General features: G+C 42.9%; 1 protein-coding gene across 4 annotated transcripts in view; it reads right to left on the bottom strand.

Annotated features, from left to right (window-relative positions):
- heatr1 (HEAT repeat containing 1) overlaps positions 1-26,562 on the bottom strand; it is a 120,279-nt gene that overhangs the window by 41,623 nt on the left and 52,094 nt on the right. For all 4 annotated transcript variants that reach the window (XM_085980239.1, XM_085980243.1, XM_085980231.1 and 1 more), the window contains exons 17-24: positions 24,460-24,654; positions 20,812-20,995; positions 19,243-19,391; positions 18,157-18,349; positions 17,879-18,051; positions 11,890-12,057; positions 9,640-9,873; positions 2,154-2,285 (exon numbers count right to left, since the gene is read on the bottom strand). In XM_085980239.1, coding sequence (XP_085836365.1) covers positions 2,154-2,285; positions 9,640-9,873; positions 11,890-12,057; positions 17,879-18,051; positions 18,157-18,349; positions 19,243-19,391; positions 20,812-20,995; positions 24,460-24,654 — 1,428 coding nt within the window. The remainder of the gene's footprint in view (positions 1-2,153; positions 2,286-9,639; positions 9,874-11,889; positions 12,058-17,878; positions 18,052-18,156; positions 18,350-19,242; positions 19,392-20,811; positions 20,996-24,459; positions 24,655-26,562) is intronic.

Genomic DNA, 26,562 nt, shown 5'->3' on the forward strand with positions numbered 1-26,562 from the left:
GATCTTGCGGAAGCAGCGTTGGTGGTATCTCTCCAGTGCTTTGAGGTGCCTGCTGTACATGGTCCATGTCTCTGAGGCATACAGCAGGGCGGGTATCACTGCTGCTCTGTAGACCATGAGCTTAGTGCCGGGTTTGAGGTCCTGGTCTTCAAACACTCTCTTCCTCAGGCGACCGAAGGCTGCACTGGCACACTGAAGGCGGTGTTGGACTTCGTCGTTGACGTCTGCCCTTGTTGACAGTAGGCTCCCGAGGTATGGAAAGTGGTCCACGTTGTTCAAGGCCTTGTCGTGGATTTTGATAATCGGGGGGCAGTACTGTGTGGCGGGGGCAGGTTGGTAGAGGACCTTTGTCTTACGGAAGTTTAGTGTAAGGCCCATGCTCTCGTACACTTCGGTGAAGGTGTTGACGATGGTTTGGAGTTCGACCTCCGAGTGAGTGCAGACGCAAGCGTCGTCTGCATACTGTAATTTGACGACGGAGGATGGGATGACCTTGGATCTGGACTGGAGGCGACGGAGGTTGAACAGTTTCCTGGTTAAATAAGAGGACGAATACCAAGACCCATCTACAAACACGGCAGCTAAAGTATCATTCAGCATATAAAAATTGGTGCGGAGAATATGAAGTACACACCTGTCTCAATCTGCAATGCCCAATCAAGATCAAAATGCGAAGATACCAAATAGGATCAAATGGCAAATTGACCCTGTGCAAAAAATCAATGCAGTCGCTTTGGCTAATCCAAAAATAGATACACTGGGGCCACTGCCACTCGCCGATAACAACATGCAAAGGTTGGCCACATATTGCACCCTATTTCAGTATTTTGAAGTTGGCCATGAGGCCACAAGATAAAGCAAGAATAAATCAAACAATTAAAATCTTTTCACTATTGCTTGGTTACAGAATGAGTAACTACGGCACGAAAATCTCTACAATCTGTCCATCAAAGTACAGGAAACTTTGTGCTACCCGGCACCGACGGGACCGAGCTGTTGACGTTCCCTCAAAACTGCCGGACACACCAGCGTTAATGTTGAAGCATGCGGAGCTTTTCATCTCCGTATCTGACAACAAACACTGTTGCTTAGCAACAGCTTCTAAACAGTCGGCCCGTACCTTGGAAGCGTCTCTCTGAAGCTGTTGCTAAGCTACAGAGACTTTGCAGAGCCTGACTGTTTGGAAAAAAAAGCCACGAGAAGAAAAAAAACCTAACAAAACGGCTCCTGATTTTTGCCGTTGACTCGAGCTTGCCGGACATTTAGCCTCCGGATAACACAAAGTTTCCTGTAAAGGAAGGTGCCCAGAAAATGTTTTAAAAGTGACGCTCATCAGAGGGTTAATAAGAGAGTTTAATGAACCAGGTTACAGGCTGCATGCTAAAAAAAAATTACAGCAATTTAAAGTAGGAGCTGTCTTTCCCATCCCATTTATCTTCGTGGTCCAGCAGACTCATTGTTTCTTCAGCAGAGATTTCACACCCACGCAGCATTTATATTACATTACTGTCTCACCACAGGAGCAGAAGCACAGAAACTCAGCCTTAACCTAGAAGACCCTACCTGCACTGATCCTAGGGTCATGAATTGGGATTGCACAGCCTTGAGCACAGGGCCATGGTTTCATTCTGATACATCTTTTCAGAGTATGAGATTTGGCAATGTTTGCACAATCAATTTGAGCCCATACACTCTGGTAATATAAACATGCTATTAAAGATTTGCCATCTAATCATTGGTGCTGTGTTTAATCCTCTGAGCAGAGGATTTAAGTTGTGCCTTTCAAATCAGAAACACATTTGATTAACAACCTTCTCAAAAAATATTTCGGTTTCCTGATGTGAAGCAGATCTTGAGCAATATATGAATGACAGCTTTTCTGAAGGATTAATATTCTTAGAATAAAATTATTGTTATGCCAAAAATATACCAGTGTAGGCAGAGGACTAAGTCTAGCACTATTGAAAAATTTTCATCAGAAGTTCAGCATTACAAGATGAAAACTTAAGATTTGCAATACAAGGCTTTGAAATAGGCAACCTTGCACTTTCTCTTCATTGTGTTCCTGAACAAACCTGAGCAAAAATTAGCCTTATTTTGTTTCAGCACAAGCTAAAAAAAATATCCCACACATCAAAGCTGGCTTTACTCACCCCCTTGAAAACACTGCTTATCGTTTGTGCACAGACTGGGTTTTGGCAGTCCACAAGCAGGTCAAAGAGCACGCCCAGCAATCTCTGCTGAATCTTCCCATCAGGCAGCGCTGCAAAGAACTGCTTCGTGATCTGGAAAACAGCGAGAAAGAAAGTTTTACACAACAATTAAGAGTAGATCTAGGTACAAGCAAAGGTTGTAAAAGCATCACTGGCACTTACAGATAATGGGAATAGAACTAGTTCAAAATCTCCCTCCTCTTCCAACTGAAATTTATGCAGACAACTACAAAATACCTCTTGAAATTAGTGTTTTGATTGAAACTAGATCAACAGCCATCAATTACATAAAGGCTTATCCTTTATGTTGGGTTATATTCAGAAATTGAATTTGTGCCAACAGTTCTGCAAAACGCTGGTGAATTGGTTAATTTTATAGCCACCATGAGCAGTTGCCAGCAAGGTTTGTTCTACACCCATCTAATGTATTTTTTATTTAAATTTTTAAATATGTTTTGCCATTTTAGATCCTCAAACCTGCCTCATTGTTGGAAATCTCTTTCAGAATGTGCAGCACCATCCCTCACTGGATACACGTACACACAAGCATGGTCCTATCCCTCACTGAACACACATGCACACACAAGTGTAACACTCTTCACTGAATGCACACAAGCATGACAAAACCCCTCAGTGAACACCACATGCACAATCACAGCACCACTCCTCAGTGAACGTACAACGCACACAAGCACAACACTGGCCTCCACTGAAAGTACACGCACAATTCTCAACATTATTCCCCACTGAATATACACAAGTGTAGCATACCCCTCACTAAACACTCTCGCACACCCAAAAGCACAGCACTATTCAATGAATGCAGACAAGCATGGCAACCTTTCACTGAATGTGTGCACAAGCAGAGTATTACTTCTTCTGCTGCACAAGACAGGAGGAAAAAGAGTGGGAGAGCTATAGTAATAGGGGATTCTATTGTAAGGGGGGTAGGCGTTTCTGCGGCCACAAACGAGACTCCAGGATGGTATGTTGCCTCCCTGGTGCAAGGGTCAAGGATGTCTCGGAGCGGCTGCAGAGCATTCTGGAGGGGGAAGGGGAGCAGCCAGTTGTCATGGTGCATAGAGGTACCAACGATATAGGTAAAAACCAGGACGAGGTCCTAAAAGCTGAATATAGGGAGTTAGGAGGTAAATTAAAAAATAGGACCTCAAACGTAGTAATCTCAGGACTGCTACCAGTGCCACGTGGTAGTCAGAGTAGAAATAGAAGGATATTTCAGATGAATACGTGGCTAGAGGAATGGTGCAAGGGGGAGGGATTCAAATTCCTGGGACATTGGAACTGGTTCTGGGGGAGGTGGGACCAGTACAAACTGGACGGTTTGCACCTGGGCAGGACCGGGACCGATGTCCTAGGGGCAGCGTTTGCTAGTGCTGTTGGGGAGGGTTTAAACTAAAATGGCAGGTGGTTGGGAACCTGTGCAGGGAGACAGAGGAATGGGAAACAAGGATAAAAGCAAAAGACAGGAAGGAGAAAAGCAAAAGTGGCAGGCAGAGAAGTCAAACATGGCATTTAAATCAAACATAGCCACAGTAAATAATAGTTCTAAAAGGTCTAAGAATGTTAAAAAAACAAGCCTGAAGGCTTTGTGTCTTAATGCGAGGAGCATTCGTAATAAGGTGGATGAATTAGCTGCGCAAATAGATGTAAATCGATATGATATGATTGGGATTACGGAAACATGGCTCCAGGGTGACCAAGGCTGAGAACTCAACATCCAGGGGCATTCAATATTCAGGAAAGACAGGCAAAAAGGAAAAGGAGGTGGGGTAGCATTGCTGGTTAAAGAGATTAACACAATAGTAAGGAAGGATATTAGCTCTGATGATGTGGAATCTGTATGGGTAGAGCTGAGAAATACCAAGGGACAGAAAACGTTAGTGGGAGTTGTATACAGACCCCCAAACAGTAATGCCGAGGTTGGGGATGGCATCAAACGGAAAATTAGAGACGTGTGCAATAAGGGCACAGCAGTTATCATGGGTGACTTTAATCTACATATAGATTGGGCTAACCAAATTAGTAACAATACTGTGGAGGAGGAATTCCTGGAGTGTATATGCGATGGTTTCCTGGACCAATATGTCGAGTAACCAACCAGCGATCAGGCCATCTTAGACTGGGTATTATGTAATGAGAAAGGATTAATTAGAAATCTTGTTGTGCGAGGCCCCTTGGAGCGGAGCGATCATAATATGATCGAATTCTTCATTAAGGTGGAGAGTGAAGTATTTGACTCGGAGACGAGGGTCCTGAATTTAAATAAAGGAAACTACGATGGTATGAGGCGCGAGTTGGGTAGGATGGATTGGGGAATGTTACTTAAAGGGTTGATGGTGGATAGGCAATGACAAACATTTAAAGATCGCATGGATGAACTACAGAATTTGTTCATCCCTGTTTGGCATAAAAATAAAACAAAGAAGGTGACTCAACCGTGGCTAACAAGGGAAATTAGGGATAGCATAAGATCCAAGGAGCGGACATATAAATTGGCCAGAAAAAGCAGCAAACCTGAAGATTGGGAGCAGTTTAGGATTCAGCAAAGGAGGACAAAGGGATTAATTAAGAGGGGGAAAATAGAGTATGAGAGTATCAATCAGGAAATAGCTGAGGCTTGTAATAAGGGAACATCTATAATTATGGGGGATTTTAACTATCATATTAATTGGACAAATCAAATTGGGCAGGGCTGCCTTGAGGATGAGTTCATTGAGTGTATTAGGGATGGGTTTCTTGAGCAGTATGTAACTGAACCGACCAGGGGGCAAGCAACCTTAGATCTGGTCCTGTGTAACGAGACAGGATTAATTAAAAATGTCCTAGTAAAGGATCCCCTTGGAATGAGTGACCATAACATGGTTGAATTCCATATTCAATTAGAGGGTGAGAAGGTTGGATCTCAAACAAGCGTGCTAAGCTTGAATAAAGGAGACTATGAAGGTATGAGAGCGGAATTGAGTAGAGTGGATTGGGAAAATAGATTAAAGGGTAAGACGATACATGATCAGTGGTGTACATTTAAGGAGTTATTTTACAACTTCCAAAAAAAATATATTCCACTGAGAAGAAAAGGGTGTAAAAGAAAAGACAGCCATCCGTGGCTAAGTAAAGAAATTAAGGATAGTATTCGACTAAAAACAAGGGCATATAAGGTAGCCAAATCAAGTGGGAGGATAGAGGATTGGGAAAACTTTAAAAGACAGCAAAAAATAACAAAAAGATTGATTAAGAAAGGGAAGATAGATTATGAAAGTAAATTAGCAAAAAATATAAAAACAGATAGTAAGAGTTTTTATAGTTATATAAAAAGAAAAAGGGTGGCTAAAGTAAATGTTGGTCCCTTAGAGGATGAGACCGGGAAATTAATGGTGGGAAATATGGAGATGGCAAAAACACTGAATGAATATTTTGTATCAGTCTTTACAGTAGAAGACACTAAGAATATCCCCACACTGGACAAACAGGGGGCTATAGGGGGGGGAGGAGCTAAACACGATCAAAATCACTAAGGAAGTGGTACTCGGTAAAATAATGGGACTCAAGGCGGATAAATCACCTGGACCTGATGGCTTACATCCTAGGGTCTTGAGGGAAGTGGCGGTAGGGATTGTGGATGCATTGGTAATAATTTTCCAAAACTCCCTGGACTCAGCAAAGGTCCCGGCAGACTGGAAAACTGCTAATGTAACACCCTTATTTAAAAAGGGCAGTAGACAGAAGGCTGGAAACTATAGACCGGTTAGCCTAACATCTGTGGTAGGTAAAATTTTGGAGTCCATTATTAAGGAGACAGTAACAGGACATTTGGATAATCATCATTTAATAGGACAAAGTCAGCATGGTTTTATGAAGGGGAAGTCATCTTTGACAAATTTGCTGGAGTTCTTTGAGGAAGTAACATATAGGGTGGATAAAGGGGAACCAGTGGACGTAGTGTATTTAGACTTCCAAAAGGCATTTGACAAGGTGCCACACAAAAGATTATTGCTTAAGATAAAAAATCACGGGATTGGGGGTAATATTCTGGCATGGATAGAGGACTGGCTATCTAACAGAAGGCAGAGAGTTGGGATAAATGGTTCATTCTCAGACTGGCAATCAGTAACTAGTGGTGTTCCGCAGGGGTCAGTGCTGGGTCCCCAACTCTTTACAATCTATATTAACGATTTGGAGGAGGGGACCGAGTGTAACATATCAAAGTTTGCAGATGATACTAAGATGGGAGGGGAAGTAGTGAGTGAGGAGGACATAAAAAACCTGCAAGGGGACATAGACAGGCTAAGTAAATGGGCAGAGATTTGGCAGATGGAATACAATACTGGAAAGTGTGAGGTTATGCACTTTGGCAGGAAAAATCGTACAGCAAGTTATTATCTTAATGGCAAGAAACTGGAAAGTACTGAAGTACAAAGGGATCTGGGGGTCCTGGTGCACGAAACTCAAAAGGTTAGTATGCAGGTGCAGCAAGTGATTAAGAAGGCCAATGGAATGTTGGCTTTCATTGCTAGGGGGATGGAATATAAAAATAGGGAGGTATTGCTTCAGTTGTACAAGGTATTGGTGAGACCGCACCTGGAATACTGCATACAGTTTTGGTGTCCATACTTAAGAAAAGACATACTTGCTCTCGAGTCAGTACAAAGGAGGTTCACTCGGTTAATCCCGGGGATGAGGGGATGGACATATGAGGAGAGGTTGAGTAGATTGGGACTCTACTCATTGGAGTTCAGAAGAATGAGAGGCGATCTTATTGAAACATATAAGATTGTGAAGGGGTTGGATCGGGTGGATGCGGGGAGGATGTTCCCGATGATGGGTGAAACTAGAACTAGGGGGCATAGTCTTAGAATAAGGGGCTGCTCTTTCAAAACTGAGATGAGGAGGAACTACTTCACTCAGAGGGTGGTAGGTCCATGGAATATGCTGCCCCAAAAAGCTGTAGAAGCTACATCATTACATAAATTTAAAACAGAAATAGACAGTTTCCTAGAAGTAAAGGGAATTAAGGGTTACGGGGAGCGGGCAGGAATTTGGACATGAGTCTAGGTTCGGATCGGACATGGCCCTGTGGGTAGCGGAGTGGGCCCAGGGGCTGTGTAGCCTGATCCTGCTCCTATTTCGTGTGTCTAATTCTGTTAGATTCAGGAGATGGTTCTGTGATAGTAGACTGGCGGTTAGGATCAGATCAGCCATGATCTTATTAAATGGCGGAGCAGGCTCGAGGGGCCGATTGGCCTACTCCTGCTCTTATTTCTTATGTTCTTATGGAACATAAAAACTGACTGTAAAAGCTTCTATTGATGTGAAGAGAAAAAGATTGGTGAAGTCAAGCGTAGGTCCCTTGCAGTCAGAATCAGGGGAATTTATAATGGGGAACAAAGAAATGGCAGACCAATTAAATACATACTTTGGTTCTGTCTTCACAAAGGAGGACACAAATAACCTCCCAGAGATTTCGGGAAGCATAGGGTCTAATGAGGGAGGAACTGAAAGAAATCAGTATTTGTGGGGAAATGGTGTTAGGGAAATTGACGGCATTGAAGGCTGATAAATCCCCAGGGCCTGATAATCTACATCCTAGGGTACTTAAGGAAGTGGCCCTAGAAATAGTAGATGCATTGCTGCTCATCTTCCAAAATTCTATAGGTTCTGGAACAGTACCCATGGATTGGAGGGTAGCTAATGTTACCCCACTATTCAAAAAAGGTGGTAGAGAGAAAACGGGGATTTATAGACCGGTAAGCCTAACATCGGTAGTGGGGAAAATGCTAGAGTCTATTATAAAAGATGTAATAGCAGAGCACCTGGAAAACAGTGACAGGATCAGACAAAGTCAACATGGATTTACAAAAGGTAAATCGTGCTCGACTAATCTACTGGAATTTTTTGAGGATGTAACTGGTAGAATAGATAAGGGAGAACCAGTGGATGTGGTATATTTGGACTTTCAGAAGGCTTTCGATAAGGTCCCACATAAGAGATTAGTGTGTAAAGTTAAAGCACATGGGATTGGGGGCAAGGTACGGACTTGGATAGAGAACTGGCTGGCAGACAGGAAGCAAAGAGTTGGAATAAATGGCTCTTTTTCCCGAGTGGCAGGCAGTGAGTAGTGGGGTACTGCAGGGATCAGTGCTAGGACCCCAGCTATTCACAATATATATTAATGATCTAGACGAGGGAACTAGATGTAATATCTCCAAGTTTGCAGATGACACAAAGCTGGGTGGGCGTGTCTGCTGTGAGGAGGATGCCGAGAAACTCCAGTATGATTTGGACAGGTTGGGTGATTGGGCAGATGTGTGGCAGATGCAGTATAATGTGGATAAATGTGAGGTTATCCACTTTGGTGGCAAAAACAGGAAGACAGATTATTATCTGAACGGCAATAGATTGGGAGAAGGGGAAGTGCAACAGGACCTGGGTGTCCTTGTGCACCAGTCGCTGAAGGTAAGCATGCAGGTGCAGCAGGCGGTTAAGAACGCAAATGGTATGTTGGCCTTCGTAGCGAGAGGATTCGAGTCCAGGAACAAGGATGTCTTGCTGCAGTTGTACAGGGCCTTGGTGAGACCACACCTTGAGTATTGTGTGTAGTTTTGGTCGCCTTATCTGAGGAAGGATGTTCTTGCCATGGAGGGAGTGCAGCGAAGATTCACCAGACTGATACCTGGGATGGCAGGAATGACGTATGAGGAGAGATTGGGTCGATTGGGCTTATACTCGCTGGAGTTTAGAAGAATGAGAGGGGATCTCATTGAAACTTATAAAATTCTAACAGGACTAGACAGACTAGATGCAGGAAGGATGTTCCTGATGGTGGGGGAGTCCAGAACCAGGCGTCACAGTCTAAGGATAAGGGGTAAGCCATTTAGTACAGAGATGAGGAGGAATTTCTTCACCCAGAGTGGTGAACCTGTGGAATTCTCTACCAGAGAAGGCAGTTGAGGCCAATTCATTAAATATATTCAAGAAGGAGTTAGATATATTTCTTAAGGCTAAGGGGATCAAGGGATATGGGGAGAAGGCAGGGACAGGGTACTGAGTTTGGATGATCAGCCATGATCTCATTGAATGGCGGAGCAGGCTCGAGGGGCCAATTGGCCTACTCCTGCTCCTATCTTCTATGTTTCCTCAGTGTGCATGTACAAACCAATACTCCTATACTCCTCACTGAATGCGTATGCACAAGTTACCTTTTCTTACTCATTCCAAATGTGCACATACATAGATATTAGCAGAATAACTAAGGGCCAGTAGTAACATTAAGCAAATTGTTGGAAGGGAAGATTTTTTTTTTTAAACTAACAACATGTATTCCACCAGCAAACAAACACAGCATTTATGGAGATGTCAAACTAGAGTCCTGTATGTTTTCCCTGAACAGTATATTTGCAGCACAAAGTACCTGTCCCAGTGCAGTGATCTGCAGCGCTGGCAACCCTCTGTAGAGTTCCTTGGAATTATTTAACGCACTGATGAAAAGATCCATACTATGTGGCTCCTTTGCCAGTAATGCCGCAGAATGTTCGTTGTACTTTGAGAGGATCATGTGCAGCATAACGGCTTCATCTTTGAGGAAAGCATCAGATTCTTTCTCTAGCAGTCTCTCCATTAGGGGTAATAAGCTGGACAGCACATTCTGAAAAGTAATTGAATACAATTAAAATGGCTCATGATAAAACTTTTACTGCCTTTAATCAGTGGAATGAGCCGGTATCCACTGTTGAACAATGTGCCAAATGAGGAGGTGCCTTCATACCACTGGGAGAGATTGTTTTTTTGTTTTAAAATAATTGCTCTATTTAAGCTGGCTGGTCCTGCCAAATCTCGGTTGAGTGGAATGACAGGATGCAAAATCATCGCTCTGGCATGCAGTGCCTGGAAAACTGCAAGTCAAACTACAGGTGATGGCAACATGTACCTGAACCAACCAAGCTGGAGAACGCCAATCCCGGCCACCAAAACGCCACTCACCTGGCTTGTTTTTTAATTATACTTTGCCCAACATACCTCATCCCCAAAGACAAGTGTCATGTTGGGGCAAATGATTTCACAATCATTGGGCAGTCCCACAGCATTATGCAATTCTTCATTAGTGAAGGTCACTCAACTGTGAGGACATCAGTGTTCCACCAACATTCACACACATGTAACATTCCAGTGAGGGAAGATTCCCCCAGACAGCGATCAGAAGTGGTGACTCTTGCTAAATTCCACCCGCCGGCCCCCAATCCACTCAAAGCTAACTGTAGTTCCTGACCATCGCCCCAGATAATTTAGCACAGACCAAGATCAAATCAGAGACTTTCATGGTTTGTATGGGTCAGGGCCTCACTATTCAGTGCATTTACTCAATGATTCTGGGCAGGACTGAATTACATCACTTTAAAGTGGCAAACAACAATATCAACAATTATACCGACACTTCCAATTAAGGCAGACTGCTTCTAATAGCATTAAATAAGATTTTTTTTTTTTTTTTTTTTAAATCAAACTATTTTGCAATCATTTATATACCATTGAATCTATTTTCATATATTATGCACTGTAAAAACTCTTAAGGTTATTCCAATTTACCTAAAAGCAAGTCGCAAAGTTTACTAAACAATAGCAACATCTTGCATTTACATAGCACCTTTAACATAGTAAAGTGTCCCAAGGCACTTCACGGGAGCGATTATAAAACAAAATTTGACACCGAGCCACGTAAGGAGATATTAGGACAAGTGACCACAAGCTTGGTCAAACAGGTAGGTTTTAAGGAGCCCCTTAAATGAGAAGAGGCAAGGTAGCGAGGTGGACAAGTTTAGGGAGGGAAGTCCAGAGCTTAGGGCCTAGGCAGCTGAAGGCACAACCGTCAATGGTGGAACAATTAAAATGTGGGTTGCGCAAGAGGCTAGAATTGGAGGAACGCAGAGATCTCAAAGGGTTATAGGGCAGGTGGGGGGGTTACAGAGATAGGGAGGGGCGAGTCCATGGAAGAATTTGAAAACAAGGATGAGAATTTTAAAATTGAGGCGCTGCTGGACTGGGAGCCAATGTAGGTCAGCGAGCACAGGGGTGATGTGTGAATGGGACTTGGGGGGGCTGGCCAAGAAAGTATTGGAATAGTCGAGTCCAGAGGCATGGATGAGGGCTTCAACAGCAGATGCACTGAGGCAGGAACGGAGACGGGCGAAGTTACAGAGTTGGAAGTAGGCAGTCTTGGTGATGGAACGGATATGGGGTTGGCAGCTCATCTCAGGGTCAAATAGGACGGCATGGTTGCGAATGGTCTGGTTCAGCCTCAGACAGTGGCCAGGGAAAGGGATGGAGTGGGTGCGTACAGAATGGAGTTTGTGGCGGGGACCGAAGACAATGGCTTTGGTCTTCCCAATATTCATTCATCATTCAGCCATATGGACAACTGCACCAATGACATTACCTTAACTGCCATAAATAAAAAGTATTCAGAGTTCAAGTACCCTGGTTTAATTGGACAATCATTCAACCAAGTGCTAGATGTAACAGATCTTCACAGCCAATGAGTAAAGTCATTAGAGATTTTTCTTTTTATATTAATTATTTAATTACACTTCTTAGCACTAATCGTCATCAATCTACTTGAAATTACAATTTGACTGGGTAAAACGATGTTCTAAATTAAAAATCTCACCTCTCCATTCACTTCCTCAAATGCTTTCAGCAAGTTATGTGCTACGTATGATGGCTGCTTGGCATATCCTATGCATTGCAGAAAGTTCTGCAGAGCCTCTGTCAGCTTTTTGTGCTGTGGTCTTGGTTTACTGGGTGTTGAAAGCTCCTTAGATAAGCTTCCCAGAGCCTGGACAAATAAAACAATTGAGCAATAAACCATTATTGCTCCATTAGAGCATTGGTAACAGCATGTAGTGGCCTCAGATCTAGCTACTCAGCAAGGTATACCTTGAAACTCAGTTACCAAAGGCTATTAGCTACTTTCCTCAGCTTCAGGTGGATTTCCCTGGCTCCTTCAAGAGGAACAGAAAGACAAACCAATTTGAAAGAACAGGGAAGATTTCAAATGGAGTAAAAGAACAAAATAATCTCGGTGTGCAGTTACACAGGAAATTGAAGGTGGCAAAAAACATTGATTAAAGCCATAAAAGAGTAAACAGAATCCTTGGTTTTGTATCTACTGCTCCCTGGCTAAAATTGAGGAAACTTGAGGGGTGATGGTAAATGGTGGTGGGGAGTGGGGTTTGAAGAGAAAGGGAAAGAGAAAAGAGCACTTTTCCTTAAATTTCATCTGAGCCTGCTGAAGATAGTCTTATTAGGGATATGCTTGACTCATGGGACTAGAGGGGTCATCTTTCAACTTCATGCTCCCAACAGGGAGCCTCATCTGCTAAGAGTGCACATTGGATATTTGGGCACGTGTTACATAAGAACATAAGAAATAGGAGCAGGAGTAGGCCAATCGGCCCCTCGAGCCTGCTCCGCCATTCAATAAGATCATGGCTGATCTGATCCTAACCGCCAATCCACTATCACAGAACCATCTCCTGAATCTAACAGAATTAGACACACGAAATAGGAGCAGGATAAGGCTACACGGCCCCTGGGCCCGCTCCGCTACCCACAGGGCCATGTCCGATCCGAACCTAGACTCATGTCCAAATTCCTGCCCGCTCCCCGTAACCCTTAATTCCCTTTACTTCTAGGAAACTGTCTATTTCTGTTTTAAATTTATGTAATGATGTAGCTTCTACAGCTTTTTGGGGCAGCATATTCCATGGACCTACCACCCTCTGAGTGAAGTAGTTCCTCCTCATCTCAGTTTTGAAAGAGCAGCCCCTTATTCTAAGACTATGCCCCCTAGTTCTAGTTTCACCCATCATCGGGAACATCCTCCCCGCATCCACCCGATCCAACCCCTTCACAATCTTATATGTTTCAATAAGATCGCCTCTCATTCTTCTGAACTCCAATGAGTAGAGTCCCAATCTACTCAACCTCTCCTCATATGTCCATCCCCTCATCCCCGGGATTAACCGAGTGAACCTTCTTTGTACTGACCCGAGAGCAAGTATGTCTTTTCTTAAGTATGGACACCAAAACTGTATGCAGTATTCCAGGTGCGGTCTCACCAATACCTTGTACAACTGAAGCAATACCTCCCTATTTTTATATTCTATCCCCCTAGCAATGAAAACCAACATTCCATTGGCCTTCTTAATCACTTGCTGTACCTGCATACTAACCTTTTGAGTTTCGTGCACCAGGACCCCCAGATCCCTTTGTACTTCAGTACTTTCCAGTTTCTTGCCATTAAGATAATAGCTTGCTCTACCTTTTTTCCTGCCAAAGTGCATAACCTCACACTTTCCAGTATTGTATTCCATCTGCCAAATCTCTGCCCACTTACTTAGCCTGTCTATGTCCCCTTGCAGGTTTTTTATGTCCTCCTCACTCACTACTTTCCCTCCCATCTTAGTATCATCTGTAAACTTTGATATGTTACACTCGGTCCCCTCCTCCAAATCGTTAATATAGATTGTAAAGAGTTGGGGACCCAGCACTGACCCCTGCGGAACACCACTAGTTACTGATTGCCAGTCTGAGAATGAACCATTTATCCCAACTCTCTGCCTTCTGTTAGATAGCCAATCCTCTATCCATGCCAGAATATTACCCCCAATCCCGTGATTTTTTATCTTAAGCAATAACCTTTTGTGTGGCATCTTGTCAAATGCCTTTTGGAAGTCTAAATACACTACGTCCACTGGTTCCCCTTTATCTACCCTATATGTTACTTCCTCAAAGAACTCCAGCAAATTTGTCAAAGATGACTTCCCCTTCATAAAACCATGCTGACTTTGTCCTATTAAATGATGATTATCCAAATGTCCTGTTACTGTCTCCTCAATAATGGACTCCAAAATTTTACCTACCACAGATGTTAGGCTAACCGGTCTATAGTTTCCAGCCTTCTGTCTACTGCCCTTTTTAAATAAGGGTGTTACATTAGCAGTTTTCCAGTCTGCCGGGACCTTTGCTGAGTCCAGGGAGTTTTGGAAAATTATTACCAATGCATCCACAATCCCTACCGCCACTTCCCTCAAGACCCTAGGATGTAAGCCATCAGGTACAGGTGATTTATCCGCCTTGAGTCCCATTATTTTACCGAGTACCACTTCCTTCGTGATTTTGATCGTGTTTAGCTCCTCCCCCCCTATAGCCCCCTGTTTGTCCAGTGTGGGGATATTCTTAGTGTCTTCTACTGTAAAGACTGATACAAAATATTCATTCAGTGTTTTTGCCATCTCCATATTTCCCACCATTAATTTCCCGGTCTCATCCTCTAAGGGACCAACATTTACTTTAGCCACCCTTTTTCTTTTTATATAACTATAAAAACTCTTACTATCTGTTTTTATATTTTTTGCTAATTTACTTTCATAATCTATCTTCCCTTTCTTAATCAATCTTTTTGTTATTTTTTGCTGTCTTTTAAAGTTTTCCCAATCCTCTATCCTCCCACTAGATTTGGCTACCTTATATGCCCTTGTTTTTAGTCGAATACTATCCTTAATTTCTTTACTTAGCCACGGATGGCTGTCTTTTCTTATACACCCTTTTCTTCTCAGTGGAATATATTTTTTTGGAAGTTGTAAAATAACTCCTTAAATGTACACCACTGATCATGTATCGTCTTACCCTTAATCTATTTTCCCAATCCACTCTACTCAATTCCGCTCTCATACCTTCATAGTCTCCTTTATTCAAGCTTAGCACGCTTGTTTGAGATCCAACCTTCTCACCCTCTAATTGAATATGGAATTCAACCATGTTATGGTCACTCATTCCAAGGGGATCCTTTACTAGGACATTTTTAATTAATCCCGTCTCGTTACACAGGACCAGATCTAAGGTTGCTTGCCCCCTGGTCGGTTCAGTTACATACTGCTCAAGAAACCCATCCCTAATACACTCAATGAACTCATCCTCAAGGCAGCCCTGCCCAATTTGATTTGTCCAATTAATATGATAGTTAAAATCCCCCATAATTATAGATGTTCCCTTATTACAAGCCTCAACTATTTCCTGATTGATACTCCGTCCAACAGAGTTGCAACTGTTCGGAGGCCTATAGACTACGCCCACGAGTGTTTTTTTCCCCTTATTATTCCTTACCTCCACCCAAACTGTTTCATTATCCTGATCTTTTGACCCAATATCATTTCTCTGTATTACAGTGATTCCTTCCTTTATTAACATAGCCACCCCACCTCCCCTTCCTTCCTGCCTGTCCTTCCTGATTGTTAAATAACCTGGTATGTTTAATTCCCAGGCATTGTCACCCTGCAGCCATGTTTCTGTAATGGCCACAAGATCATACCCATATGTAGTTATTTGTGCCATTAACTCGTCTATTTTGTTACGAATGCTACGTGCATTCAGATAGAGAACTTTCAAATATGTTTTGTGACACTTAGTTCCTGCTTTTGCCCTTTTTATTACTTTACCTTTTACTCCATACCTTCTGCCCCTTCCTGACACGCTCTGGTTTTTAATTTCCCCACTGCTACCTAAGTCTATGACCTTCTCTGTTGTCATTTTTATTATTTGCTCTCTAGGAACCTCCCCCCCACTAGTTAGTTTAAAGCCCTCTCTACAGCCCTAGTTATATGATCCGCCAGGACTCTAGTCCCAGCACTGCCCAAGTGAAGCCCGTCCCAACAGAACAGCTCCCTCCTGCCCCAGTACTGGTGCCAGTGTCCCAGGAAGCAAAACCCATTTCTCCCACACCAGTCTTTGAGCCACGCATTTAACTCTCTAATTTTATTTGTCCTAGCCAAATTCGCTCGCGGCTCAGGTAATACCCTTGAGGTTCTGTTTTTTTAATTTGACCCCGAGCTGCTCATACTCCTTTAACAGAACCGGCTTCCTCGTCCTATCTACGTCGTTTGTACCAACATTGACCACGACAACTGGATCCACCCCCTCCCACTGCAAGTTTCTTTCCAGCCCAGAGGAGATGTCCTTAACCCTGGCACCGGGTAGGCAACACAGCCTTCGGGACTCTCGCTCTCGGCTGCAGAGAACTCTATCTATCCCCCTAATAATACTATCCCCTACCACTACAACATGTCTAGTTACTCCCCCCGCTTGAATGGCCCCCCGTTCCACGGTGCTGTGGCCAGGTTGCTCATCCTCCCTGCAGTCCCTGCTCCTGTCCCCACAGGGAGTAAGAACCTCGAACCTGCTGGACAAGAGCAAGGGCTGCGGCTCCTCCAGCTCTACCTCCTGGATCCCCGTACCTGCCTCACTCGTAGTCACACCGTCCTGTCCCTGACCATGGGCTACATCTGAATTAATTAACTTCATAGGTGTGACCACCTCCTGATACACAGAGTCCAGGTACTTCTCCCCCTCCCTGATGTGTCGCAGTGTCTGAAGCTCAGACTCCAGCTCATCAACACGGAGCTGGAGTTCCTGTAGCAGCAGACACCTGTCACAGACGTAATCACCGTAAGCCTCAATGGGGTTCACCGGCTCCCACATCTCGGAACAATAACACATCACCTGCTCCATTCTATGTAATTAATTAAATTTTTTATTGTTAGTTATGGACACCCTCTGCCCGATTATAGATGCTAGTATCCCCTTTAATTAATTGGATTTAATTTAAATCAATCCCTCTAATTACACCAGTTAAATGGTTTACCAACAGTCACTCTGCACCAGAAAGGCCTTATTAACTACAACCCACAGAGTTAAAGTTTGAAAAGAGCACCTAACACCCCACTTACCCTATCTCACACACTTACCCAAACTCACAGCACTCTCTGCTGACTCGCACTCAGTTCTTGCTCGCACTAGCCTGGTCTTTTTATACTGTTTGTTTGTTTACAGCCAAATGAGTCACCCCTGCCAAACTCACAGCACTCTCTGCTGACTCGCGCTTAATTCTATAACCATTAAAGGCGGAAAATTGTACACAGTACATGACTGAATTTCCAATCGGTGCTCCCTGCCACAAGCAGAAAAATCAGAAAAATGGCCCTTTCGGGTATATTTTCTTGAGGCACAGAGTAAGAATTGCAAAAGAAGGTAAAGGGAAGTGGCAAAAGCATATCTGGTATTGAGTTCAGCAGCCATGTGGCTGAGTCTACCAGATGAGGGGAGGTATTAGAACTCTTAGGAACATCTCATATTGTTGTGCTTAATTTTACAACCATTAAAGGAGGAAAATCATGTACAGTATACGACTGGATAATGGGCAGGTACTCCAATTGGTAGGATGTGACTAGTGGTGTCCCACAGGGATCTGTGTTGGGGCCTCAACTATTCACTGTATTTATTAACGACTTAAATGATGGGATAGAGAGCCACATACCCAAGTTTGCCGATGACACAAAGATAGGCGGCATTGTAAGCAGTGTAGATGGAAGCATAAAAATTACATCATAATAGATAGGGGATAGAAGTTAAGCCCTAGTTAGACCACAGCTGGAGTACTGTGTTCAGTTCTGAGCACCACATCTTAGGAAGGATAAAATGAAAACTAACTGAGGAAGCAGTGACATTATGAAAACTACTGTATCCAAATGAAATTTCAAATAAAAATTTGCACAAAATTACCAACAGAAAAATAGAATAGCCCTTGTCCCCTTTCTTACCTGACTTAAATGTGTGGGATCTGCAATAATCTCTTCTGCCAAATGGACAAGCTTATCAATAACCACATGAAAGACAGACCCTTGCATTTCCGTTAACCTCCGCAGACAGGCAATAGCTCCACGCCGCACCTTTCTCACAGGGTTGCCCAAACAGATGACTAAGGAGACCGCCACTGAAAGCAAATCACAATTTAGTAATAAAGCGGCATCATAGTTTTAAAATTATAGAGTATACTTAACCAATTTAGTGGAGTAAACACATGTTAGATAGACCACACCTGACACCGGTGGAGATGCAACTGGATGATCCTTTTCTGCAAACTGTGTTGCGAGTAGTGCGTGACCGAAGTAAAGGGCTCGAGTCTGCAGTACGGTACTTACTGCACGGTTTAACTGGTCGTTAACGTTGTAATTGTAGCTCCACAGAAGCGACAAGAACTTGAAGAGGTGACTGCGATCGTGCAGGTGGGTCTGAAATATCAATATTCATCAATTAGCAAAAGAAAAGGATAGAGTTACAAAACCATATTTCATCAGTACAATATATAAATTTACTTTAAATTAGCTTTTTTTTTTGCAACTGATGATGAGTTTTATGATCTCCCAATAAAACCTCAAACACAAGCAGTGTCCTTATTCAGGAAGTGGTTACATGCATTGGAATCCAATTAGTCACCCTGCATTTGGATGGAAAAAACAAAGTTATCTTTTAACTTGCTGGCACGTGACCAAAGCTCTTTCCCTTTTCAGGATTTCAGGCGGTCAGTAAATTTGTGCGTTTTATTATTCATAATAAAAATACATGAAAAATAAACACAAATTTATCACGTGGGAGATTTAAAATCTACTTTTTGTCCCCCGATGCAAATGGCAATTTATTCAAGATCTTAAGTTGTTCTTCCATCGGGATCATTGAGAATGCAATGTAAATACACACAAGTAAATACAGAGTACGTAACTCCACTTAGTGCAAGGCAGTTAGCGCACACCAATCAAACTGAACGTTCAATTCAGACAAATACAGAATCCAAAGTTCCCACATGAACTGGCTCTTAACTCCAATTTTTGTGATTAGTTAAATAAAAATGAGAGCATGTAGTTAGTGGAGTTAGAACGTGAGAAATTGTAGAAAAAGGAAACCGGAAGTAAGCAGCTGTAAAAACTTTTATTATGAGAGGCATCCCAAAATGCTTTATCTAGATGTTCGAACTGGAACTACAATAATGTCATCAGATCAATCCCGTAGAAAACACTGCATTAATAACTGCATTTGCAAACCAGTTAGTGTGTTCTCTTGTAGTGTTCCCCTTCTCCATGCCCAACCCAGTAGTTAAATTGATACCACAGATTAAATATCTACTCACATTAATCAGAAGCCACACGAGTTCCCTAAAGTTCGTTATAAGGCTTCCTTCACTAGCGCCGCAAATAAGAAGGTCAAACAAATCAATGAGAAGGCGAAGATAATCACAGCTTTGTCCATCCAAACTTTCAGGGTTCCACCAAATCTGATCTGAAAGGTTGTAATAATAAAACACAAGTTGGGTCTGGTAGCCGAGTGGTCATGGCAATGTACTGATCAGAAGTTGTGAAATGTAATTCAATTGAATCAGCCAATTTGTGGTGCAGCACCAGAAAAATGACCACGAGGTGAGGTGAGGTGAGAGTAACTAGCTCGACATCAAAGCAACACTGGACTGAGTTTGGCACCAAGGAGCCCGAGCAAAAGTGATGCCAATGGGAAAACCCTCCAGTGGCTCGAGTCATACATGACGCAGAGGAAGGTGGTAGAGGTTATCAGGAGCCAATAATAATTACAGGCCGAGTCCTTGGCCTAACCATCTTCAAGTACTTCAACAATGACTTTCCTTCTATCATAAGGTAAGCAGTTGGTTGTTCACGGACCATTCTACAGGAAACTCTCTATTATCCGGCACCAACGGGACCGGCGTGGTGCCGGTTTATCAAAAAGTCTGGATTACAGAGAGGTATAGTTTAAAAGGTACGAGAGCTCCGTACACAGCAACAAATCCAGGCTTCCCTGTTGCTTAGCAACATGTGCAGGAACTCCGGCCACAGACCAAGCGTCCCTGTTGCTTAGCAACAAGTGCACGAACCCCAGTTATACAGCCACAGATCCAGGAACTGCCACTAATATGAAGTAAAACTTACCTGAACCTACTCCTGAATTTTGCCGGTTAACAGAGATTTCCGGTTATTTAGGTGCCGGTTAAAAGAGAGTTTCCTGTATAATGTTCAGCTCCATTTGTGACTTCTCTCGTAACAAAGCAGCCCATGCCAGCCTATAACAAGACCTGGACAATGTCCAGGCTTGTGCTGACAAATGACAGGTCTCAATACTGCTTCTGGGATCTTGCTGTGTGGAAATGCACACAGCACTCCAGATACAGACCTCTATAAATTTGCAATTTATACATCTGCTAATGCATTTTCTATGGATTTTGCTCACTATATGCTCAAACAAGTCATAGTCAAAGTATTTCATGGCAAATGGCCTTATAAGCTAATGTCAACACAGACTGATAACCAGTGAACATGTGCAATTCTCTTAAGTGGAGGGCATACGCACCTTTCTTGCATTTACAAACAAAATGCTTGCATAAACAGCCCTTTAAAAAAAGTTAGTCGCAGTACATTTTGCCGGATGGAGTTAACAATTTTTAAACGTCAGCCATGCTCAAGAACAATTGACTGAAGAAAAAAAGAATTGTCCCCATTTCATCTCCAAGCAAACAAATACTCAGTACTCAATTTTGGTTAATTACTTCCATTTGATGCCTTTTATTCTCTTGCTTTTTTAAAAAATTAATTAATTGCAGCAAATCATCCCTGTTCCAAAGTGTGAATATACATGGGTCGCACTAGTCATGCTCAAATTGTCAACAGACAATATGCCGTTTCAAATACCTCACCTTTCAACAGCGATTCAGGAGGTTTGAAAGCAACAATAAAGTTCTTGAGTAACAAAATGAGGATAAATTCAGTTTCTGTACTTCCAGCATTGCCAATCCGCATATTCGCCACATAGTCAGTAAGCAGCTCTGCTGGTACCACGTTCCCTTCAACAGAACCAAGATGCCACTTTTGAGAAACTGTCTGCAATGTTGAATGGGGAGAGTGATTAGATTCATACTGAAACATTCCGCAAACTAATTTTTCATAAGTGTGGGAATATTTTTTATGTGGTGTGTGTTTTGGGGCTAAGGGGAGGGTGGGGTTTTCAAATCTTCAATTTTTCCTTTGGAATTCCATGGATTCAGATGAGGGAAGAAAGAACATTGATCTCTCAATTTTAAAAACAGTGTGCTCAGTTCTTGGTCTATCTTCCATTGAATGAGGAGCACAAGTCCTGTTCAATATTGTCCTCATCTGACTCTAGAGCTCCATTTACACGAGCAGGATTTGATGGCACAACAGATTCTCCTCCTCATTTATCATAAAAAATTTGTATTATATTGTTACAACAGAAATAAACACAAGGGGCTGGAAATTCAGTTGGCTTTGCGCCCAGTTTTCGTCCAAAGAGGGCTTTTGCGCCAGTAGGGGTGGTAGCGCTGATATTGAGTGCCGCGGTAATGGCGGCGGTAGCCGGTAGCGCTGCGCCAGCACCGATGACGTCATCAGTGTGCGCAGTGCCCCGGTTCCGCCCCGCTACCGCCCCGACCCCCATCTTCAGTAGCCGCCGCCTCCTCTGTGGCGGCCGCTACTAACATCCGGAGACCATGGCCTTCCTGCAGCCTTAGTGGGGCGCACAAAGGTGGAGGTGCGGCCGACCGCTTTTTCGGCGGCCGCCTGCCCGCACCTCCTTCCCCGGCCTCCTCCACCACCACCCCCGCGGCATTGTCGGCTGCTTTCCGCGAGCCCGGCACTTCTCCGCGGTGCCGGGCTCATTTGCCGGCACAATCCAGCGGCGATCTCCCCGTTGCAGCCTCCTCCACCTTAAGAGAAGGAGGAGGCCTGCAGTACCGTAGCCTGCCGCACCGCATCGGATCGGGTGGCGCAGCGGCACCTAGAGCGCTGATATTCAGTTTCAGCGCCCCAAGCGCAGGCGGGCACACCCTGGAACAGCGCCCGGTTCCGACTTGGGGCGCAGAAACTGAATATCTCACGGGCGCAACTGGCACCGCGCGCAGCGCTAACTTTTGGGCGCACGCCAGCTGGCGGGCCCAAACTGAATTTCTAGGCCAGGGTGTGGTTTACGTTCACAAGTGTTTGACACTTAGGATGGCTCAGAGTAGATGCCAAGCCACTGTCTATGTTGTAGAGTAAATAGAGAACAAAGTAGCGTTAACTGATACTGAATGGGTCAGCTCAAATTTGCTAGTGAGACTGGAAGGCAATTAACTTTTAGTCTGAAAATCTATTTGATTAATTTAGTTGAAATCTGTGATGAAGTGTACGTGTAAATATATTTACTTAATAAAAGGTGTAATGGGTGTGCCCACTACAATATTTAACAACTGAACGAGATGAATACAGGAGTATACAGAACAACTCTGTAAATGTGGATATATTAAAACTTAAAAAGACATTTTGAGAGATGCTGGAGGGGAAAACATTGTGTCATAAACGGGATACACTTAGGATTCCCCATTTGTTGAGTTACTGAGCTCTGATGTTATGAGGAAGTTACCGTGGGCGAATCTCATCCACCTCTGTCGGTTTCAAAGCTCTTCCAGTGGAGGCACAGGACTAGGGTGCCTGTTCATTTGGTTGGAGATGATTCATGACACAACGGGCAGGACAAGTCTCAAAAAGAACTCATTAATGAAAAAAAACCTATTAAAAACATAGCACTTAAATTACTTAGTTTGAGACATTCGTTCCCTTCAATGAATGGATGTCCAAACTATTTGGATATCAAGACCTAGCTGCCAGATCCTGGAAACCAAGGAAATTAGGAAGCAAAATAACACAGCAAACAATCTACCGGACAGGGACTGGAAAAGGCGTTTTTTTTTTTTTTATATATAAAAGGTGCAAAGAAAAAAAGAGGTTAACTTCCAAAGTATGGACACCTGCTAAAGACAGTAATGCAAGACACTTAAGTCAGATTAATCGCACCTTTACTGCATGCACGAGAGAAAATAAAGGAATAATTTGAAGACGGAAAGGTAGAATTATAAAAGTACCTTTTAAAATTCTTGCAATAGGTCAGAATGGAAAGGCATGCAACTGAGCCATAAAAACCTGGATGTCCCAGAAATAAAGAAACATTTCATAATTCTCATGAAGAATGGGAACTTGGGTGAATAACAGAAGGTGTATGTGCACTGTACTAGAGTGGGAATTTTGTCAGGGGTTCTCCCAATCATAATTTTGGTGGCAATCCCAGATAAACTGTGTTATAAATCTCATCATCATAAAGAAACTACTCATGAAATAACGCTGGATGGCCAGCTGGTGGCGCTGTCCAAGGAGTATAAATACTCGGGCGTGGGCCCAGCTTGCCCAGGGACATTTTGTAAGACAAGGAACTAGTGAAGTACAACTAGACCTCCATGTTCTGAAACAAGTTGATTAAAGCCTTGCTTTATACTCAAACCAAGTGCGTAGTGAGTTTTATTACGTCAAACTGCATGAATGGGGTTCCCACCGACCTTCTGCAAAAGTTATGGCGGCCGATCGGGAGAATCCCCGAGGAAATTCCTGGCGAAAGTCTTCAGGAGAGGAGGAAGATAGAAAACTACAAAAAATGAAAAAATAATGGCCCTGAAATTGCGGTGTCTGTGACGGCATACTCTCGGAATACGCCATCGGATTTCCTTTGAAATGCCCCGCATGTTGCGGATTTCCGTTTGCGCGAAATCCGGAACTTGCGGCCCCTCAACCTACGCGTTGACAGGCCATTCGCGGGAGGTCCGAGAAAGCAATTGCTGGCGCAAGGTTGGGCTATTTGCCCAGCGACTGGCCAGCAATTGCCCACGTGAGTCTTAGGGCTGATGCAAGCCTTCGTAGGGCTGGCTTGCATCAGCATAAAGGGGCCATCGAAGACTTAAACATTTTTATATCCTAAATTATGCACATACACTTTATTAAATGAGATTATGCAAATATTGGCCTGGGTTGCAGTCTTAATGATGTTTAAAATGATTAAAGATTAAATTTTTATTGAGGTTGGTGCAATGAAGGAACTTATGAATAAAATTGAAACTCTGTACATTGTATAATTATTAGATTTGGGGATTCCACTGCATATCATTATGGGACTCCCTTCGTAAATGATTGAAATGGAATTCTCCTTTGTCATTGCAGGACCGAGCCCACGTGATTCCAGGTACACTTCCGAACCGCCTGCATCCCTGGGATCTGTGGGCCAATACGCTGCCCTCTGCCTCGAGGCCTGAGACCGCAAGTCTTAGCAGCCTGGGCGTCAGCAGGTACTTTCGTAATTATTCCGCGAGTCGGAGGCGTACTCCTGAGGTACACCTCCGACCGCAATTTCTAGGCCAATGCTTCTTAGGTTGTAAAATTCTAAAAAATAAAGTAAAAATACTGCCATCCTTTGACTTTAATTCTGAAAAGTTGTTACAGTCCTCAAAAACGTTAAAAATTCTTACCACATCTGAACTTTTTGCAACTAGTTTCTTCAGTTTTTTCTCCAGAATACCGTACACTTGCAAAGCAACGTGCAAACAATCTAGTTCAAACTGTTTCTCCAAGGTCTGAACTAAAGCAAAACTTAGTATATTGGAGACTAGCTTCTGCTGCAGGGTTGAAGGCACTTTTCCAATGACTTGTACGAGATTTCCCATCTGCAAACAAAGCAATGAATACAGTCACACCTCTTGGCAACATTAACAGTGTTTTATGCTGCTCACTGTGAGAGCCTCCTTTTATGTTCCCACCCACTGCCGTAAAACTTAATTTCAATATCATGAAACTGTATCATAACTAAATCACCTTTGATCCTTCCTCTAAGCAGTTATTTATATGCATCAGTTATATTTAAACATTTTCTAAAAGTGAAGTTAGACCTGTTACAAATATGCTAAAGTTTTATTGTTGGCAATAAAACCGGAAAAAATGTTTAGTTCAGTGATCCCAAATGCTGATGCCCAGTGATTGTGTTTTGTAAAGGAAAACAGCGCTCATTTTGAGTGAATACTTATAAGCAGTAATCAGTCTCAAATATTTTCTCTACCCCTCTGCCCAATCATAGAGTACCCAGGATTAAAGTTTTACCATAAACTTCTATATTAATATAATTTTTATTACTTCACTTGTAATTTCTCCTTTGAAGTACTTGAGGCTCATCCATTCCTGGGGTTTCCATCTTTCACAAGCATTTCCAGCCTCTGCTGTTAATTATTTATTTAGTAATTCCATTCAGTGTATTTAATCCTTCAGCTTACGTTGAACATAATTATTTCCAAGTTGTGTCACTTAATACATTTAATTTTTGCGATATTTATGCAATTTCAATCTCCAGTGTTAATTTTTTCCTTCCCTAGGCTCAGCCACTGAATATGCGGAGGCCCGCTCATTAATATTTATTTACTTTATTTTCCATTAAGTACAACCCTCCCAACTCCCGACCTCCCCGCTGGCTACCTTCCAACCCTGGCCCACCTCCCAGTCCAGGCCCTCCCACTTGCTCATTAGAACACAAGAACATAAGAAATAGAAGCATAGAAATAGAAATATACAGCCCTTCGAGCCTGCATGGCTGATCTTCGACCTCAACTCCACTTTCCCGCCTGACCCCATATCCCTCAATTCCCTTAGAGTCCAAAAATCTGTTGATAGCTAACTGGAGGCAGAATGGAAAAGGAGGGGAGGTAGCCCTGATAATAAAGGATGCGCAAGGACAGTAGAGAGAAAGGATCTCAGCTCGGAATATCAGGACGTACAATCAGTATGGGTGGAGATAGGGAATAACAAGGGGCAGAAAACACTGGTGGGAGTAGTATATATGCCCCCTAACAGTAGCTATACTGTTGGACAGAATATTAATCAAGAAATAGTAGGAGCTTGCAACAAAGGTAATGCAATAATCGTGGGGGACTATAATCTTTAAATAAACTTGACAAATCAAATTGGCAAAGGTAGTCTGGAGGACGAATTCATGGAATGCATTTGGGACAGTTTCCTAGAACAATACGTCATGGAACCAACCAGGGAACAGGCTATTTTAGATCTTGTATTGTGCAATGAGACAGGGTTAATTAGCAATCTCATAGTAAAGGATCCTCTGGGGCAGAGTGATCATAATATGATAGAATTTCACATTAAGTTTGAGAGTGACTTGCCTAAATCCGAAACTGGAGTCTTAAACTTAAATAAAGCCAATTACATAGGTATGAGGGGCGAGTTGGCGAAGGTAGATTGGAAAAATAGATTAAAAGGTATGGCGGTAGATGAGCAGTGGCTAGCATTTAAAGAAATATTTCATAATTCTCAACAAAAATACATTCCATTGAGAAACAAAAACTTTGCGGGAAAGGTGAGCCATCCGTCACTAACTAAAGAAGCTGAGGACAGCATTAGATTGAAAGCAGAAGCTTTTAATGTTGCGAAGAAATGTAGTAAGCCTGAGGATTGGGAGAGTTTCAGAAACTAGCAAAGGATGACCAAAAAATTGATAAAAGGGAAAAAATAGAATGAGAGAAAACTAGCAAGAAATATAAAAACAGATTGGAAGAACTTCTACAAGTATGTAA

This window comes from Somniosus microcephalus, chromosome 3 (genome assembly GCF_052327205.1).
Source record: "Somniosus microcephalus isolate GS21.2 chromosome 3, FLI_Smic_1.0, whole genome shotgun sequence".
In the NCBI taxonomy this organism is placed as follows: domain Eukaryota; kingdom Metazoa; phylum Chordata; class Chondrichthyes; order Squaliformes; family Somniosidae; genus Somniosus; species Somniosus microcephalus.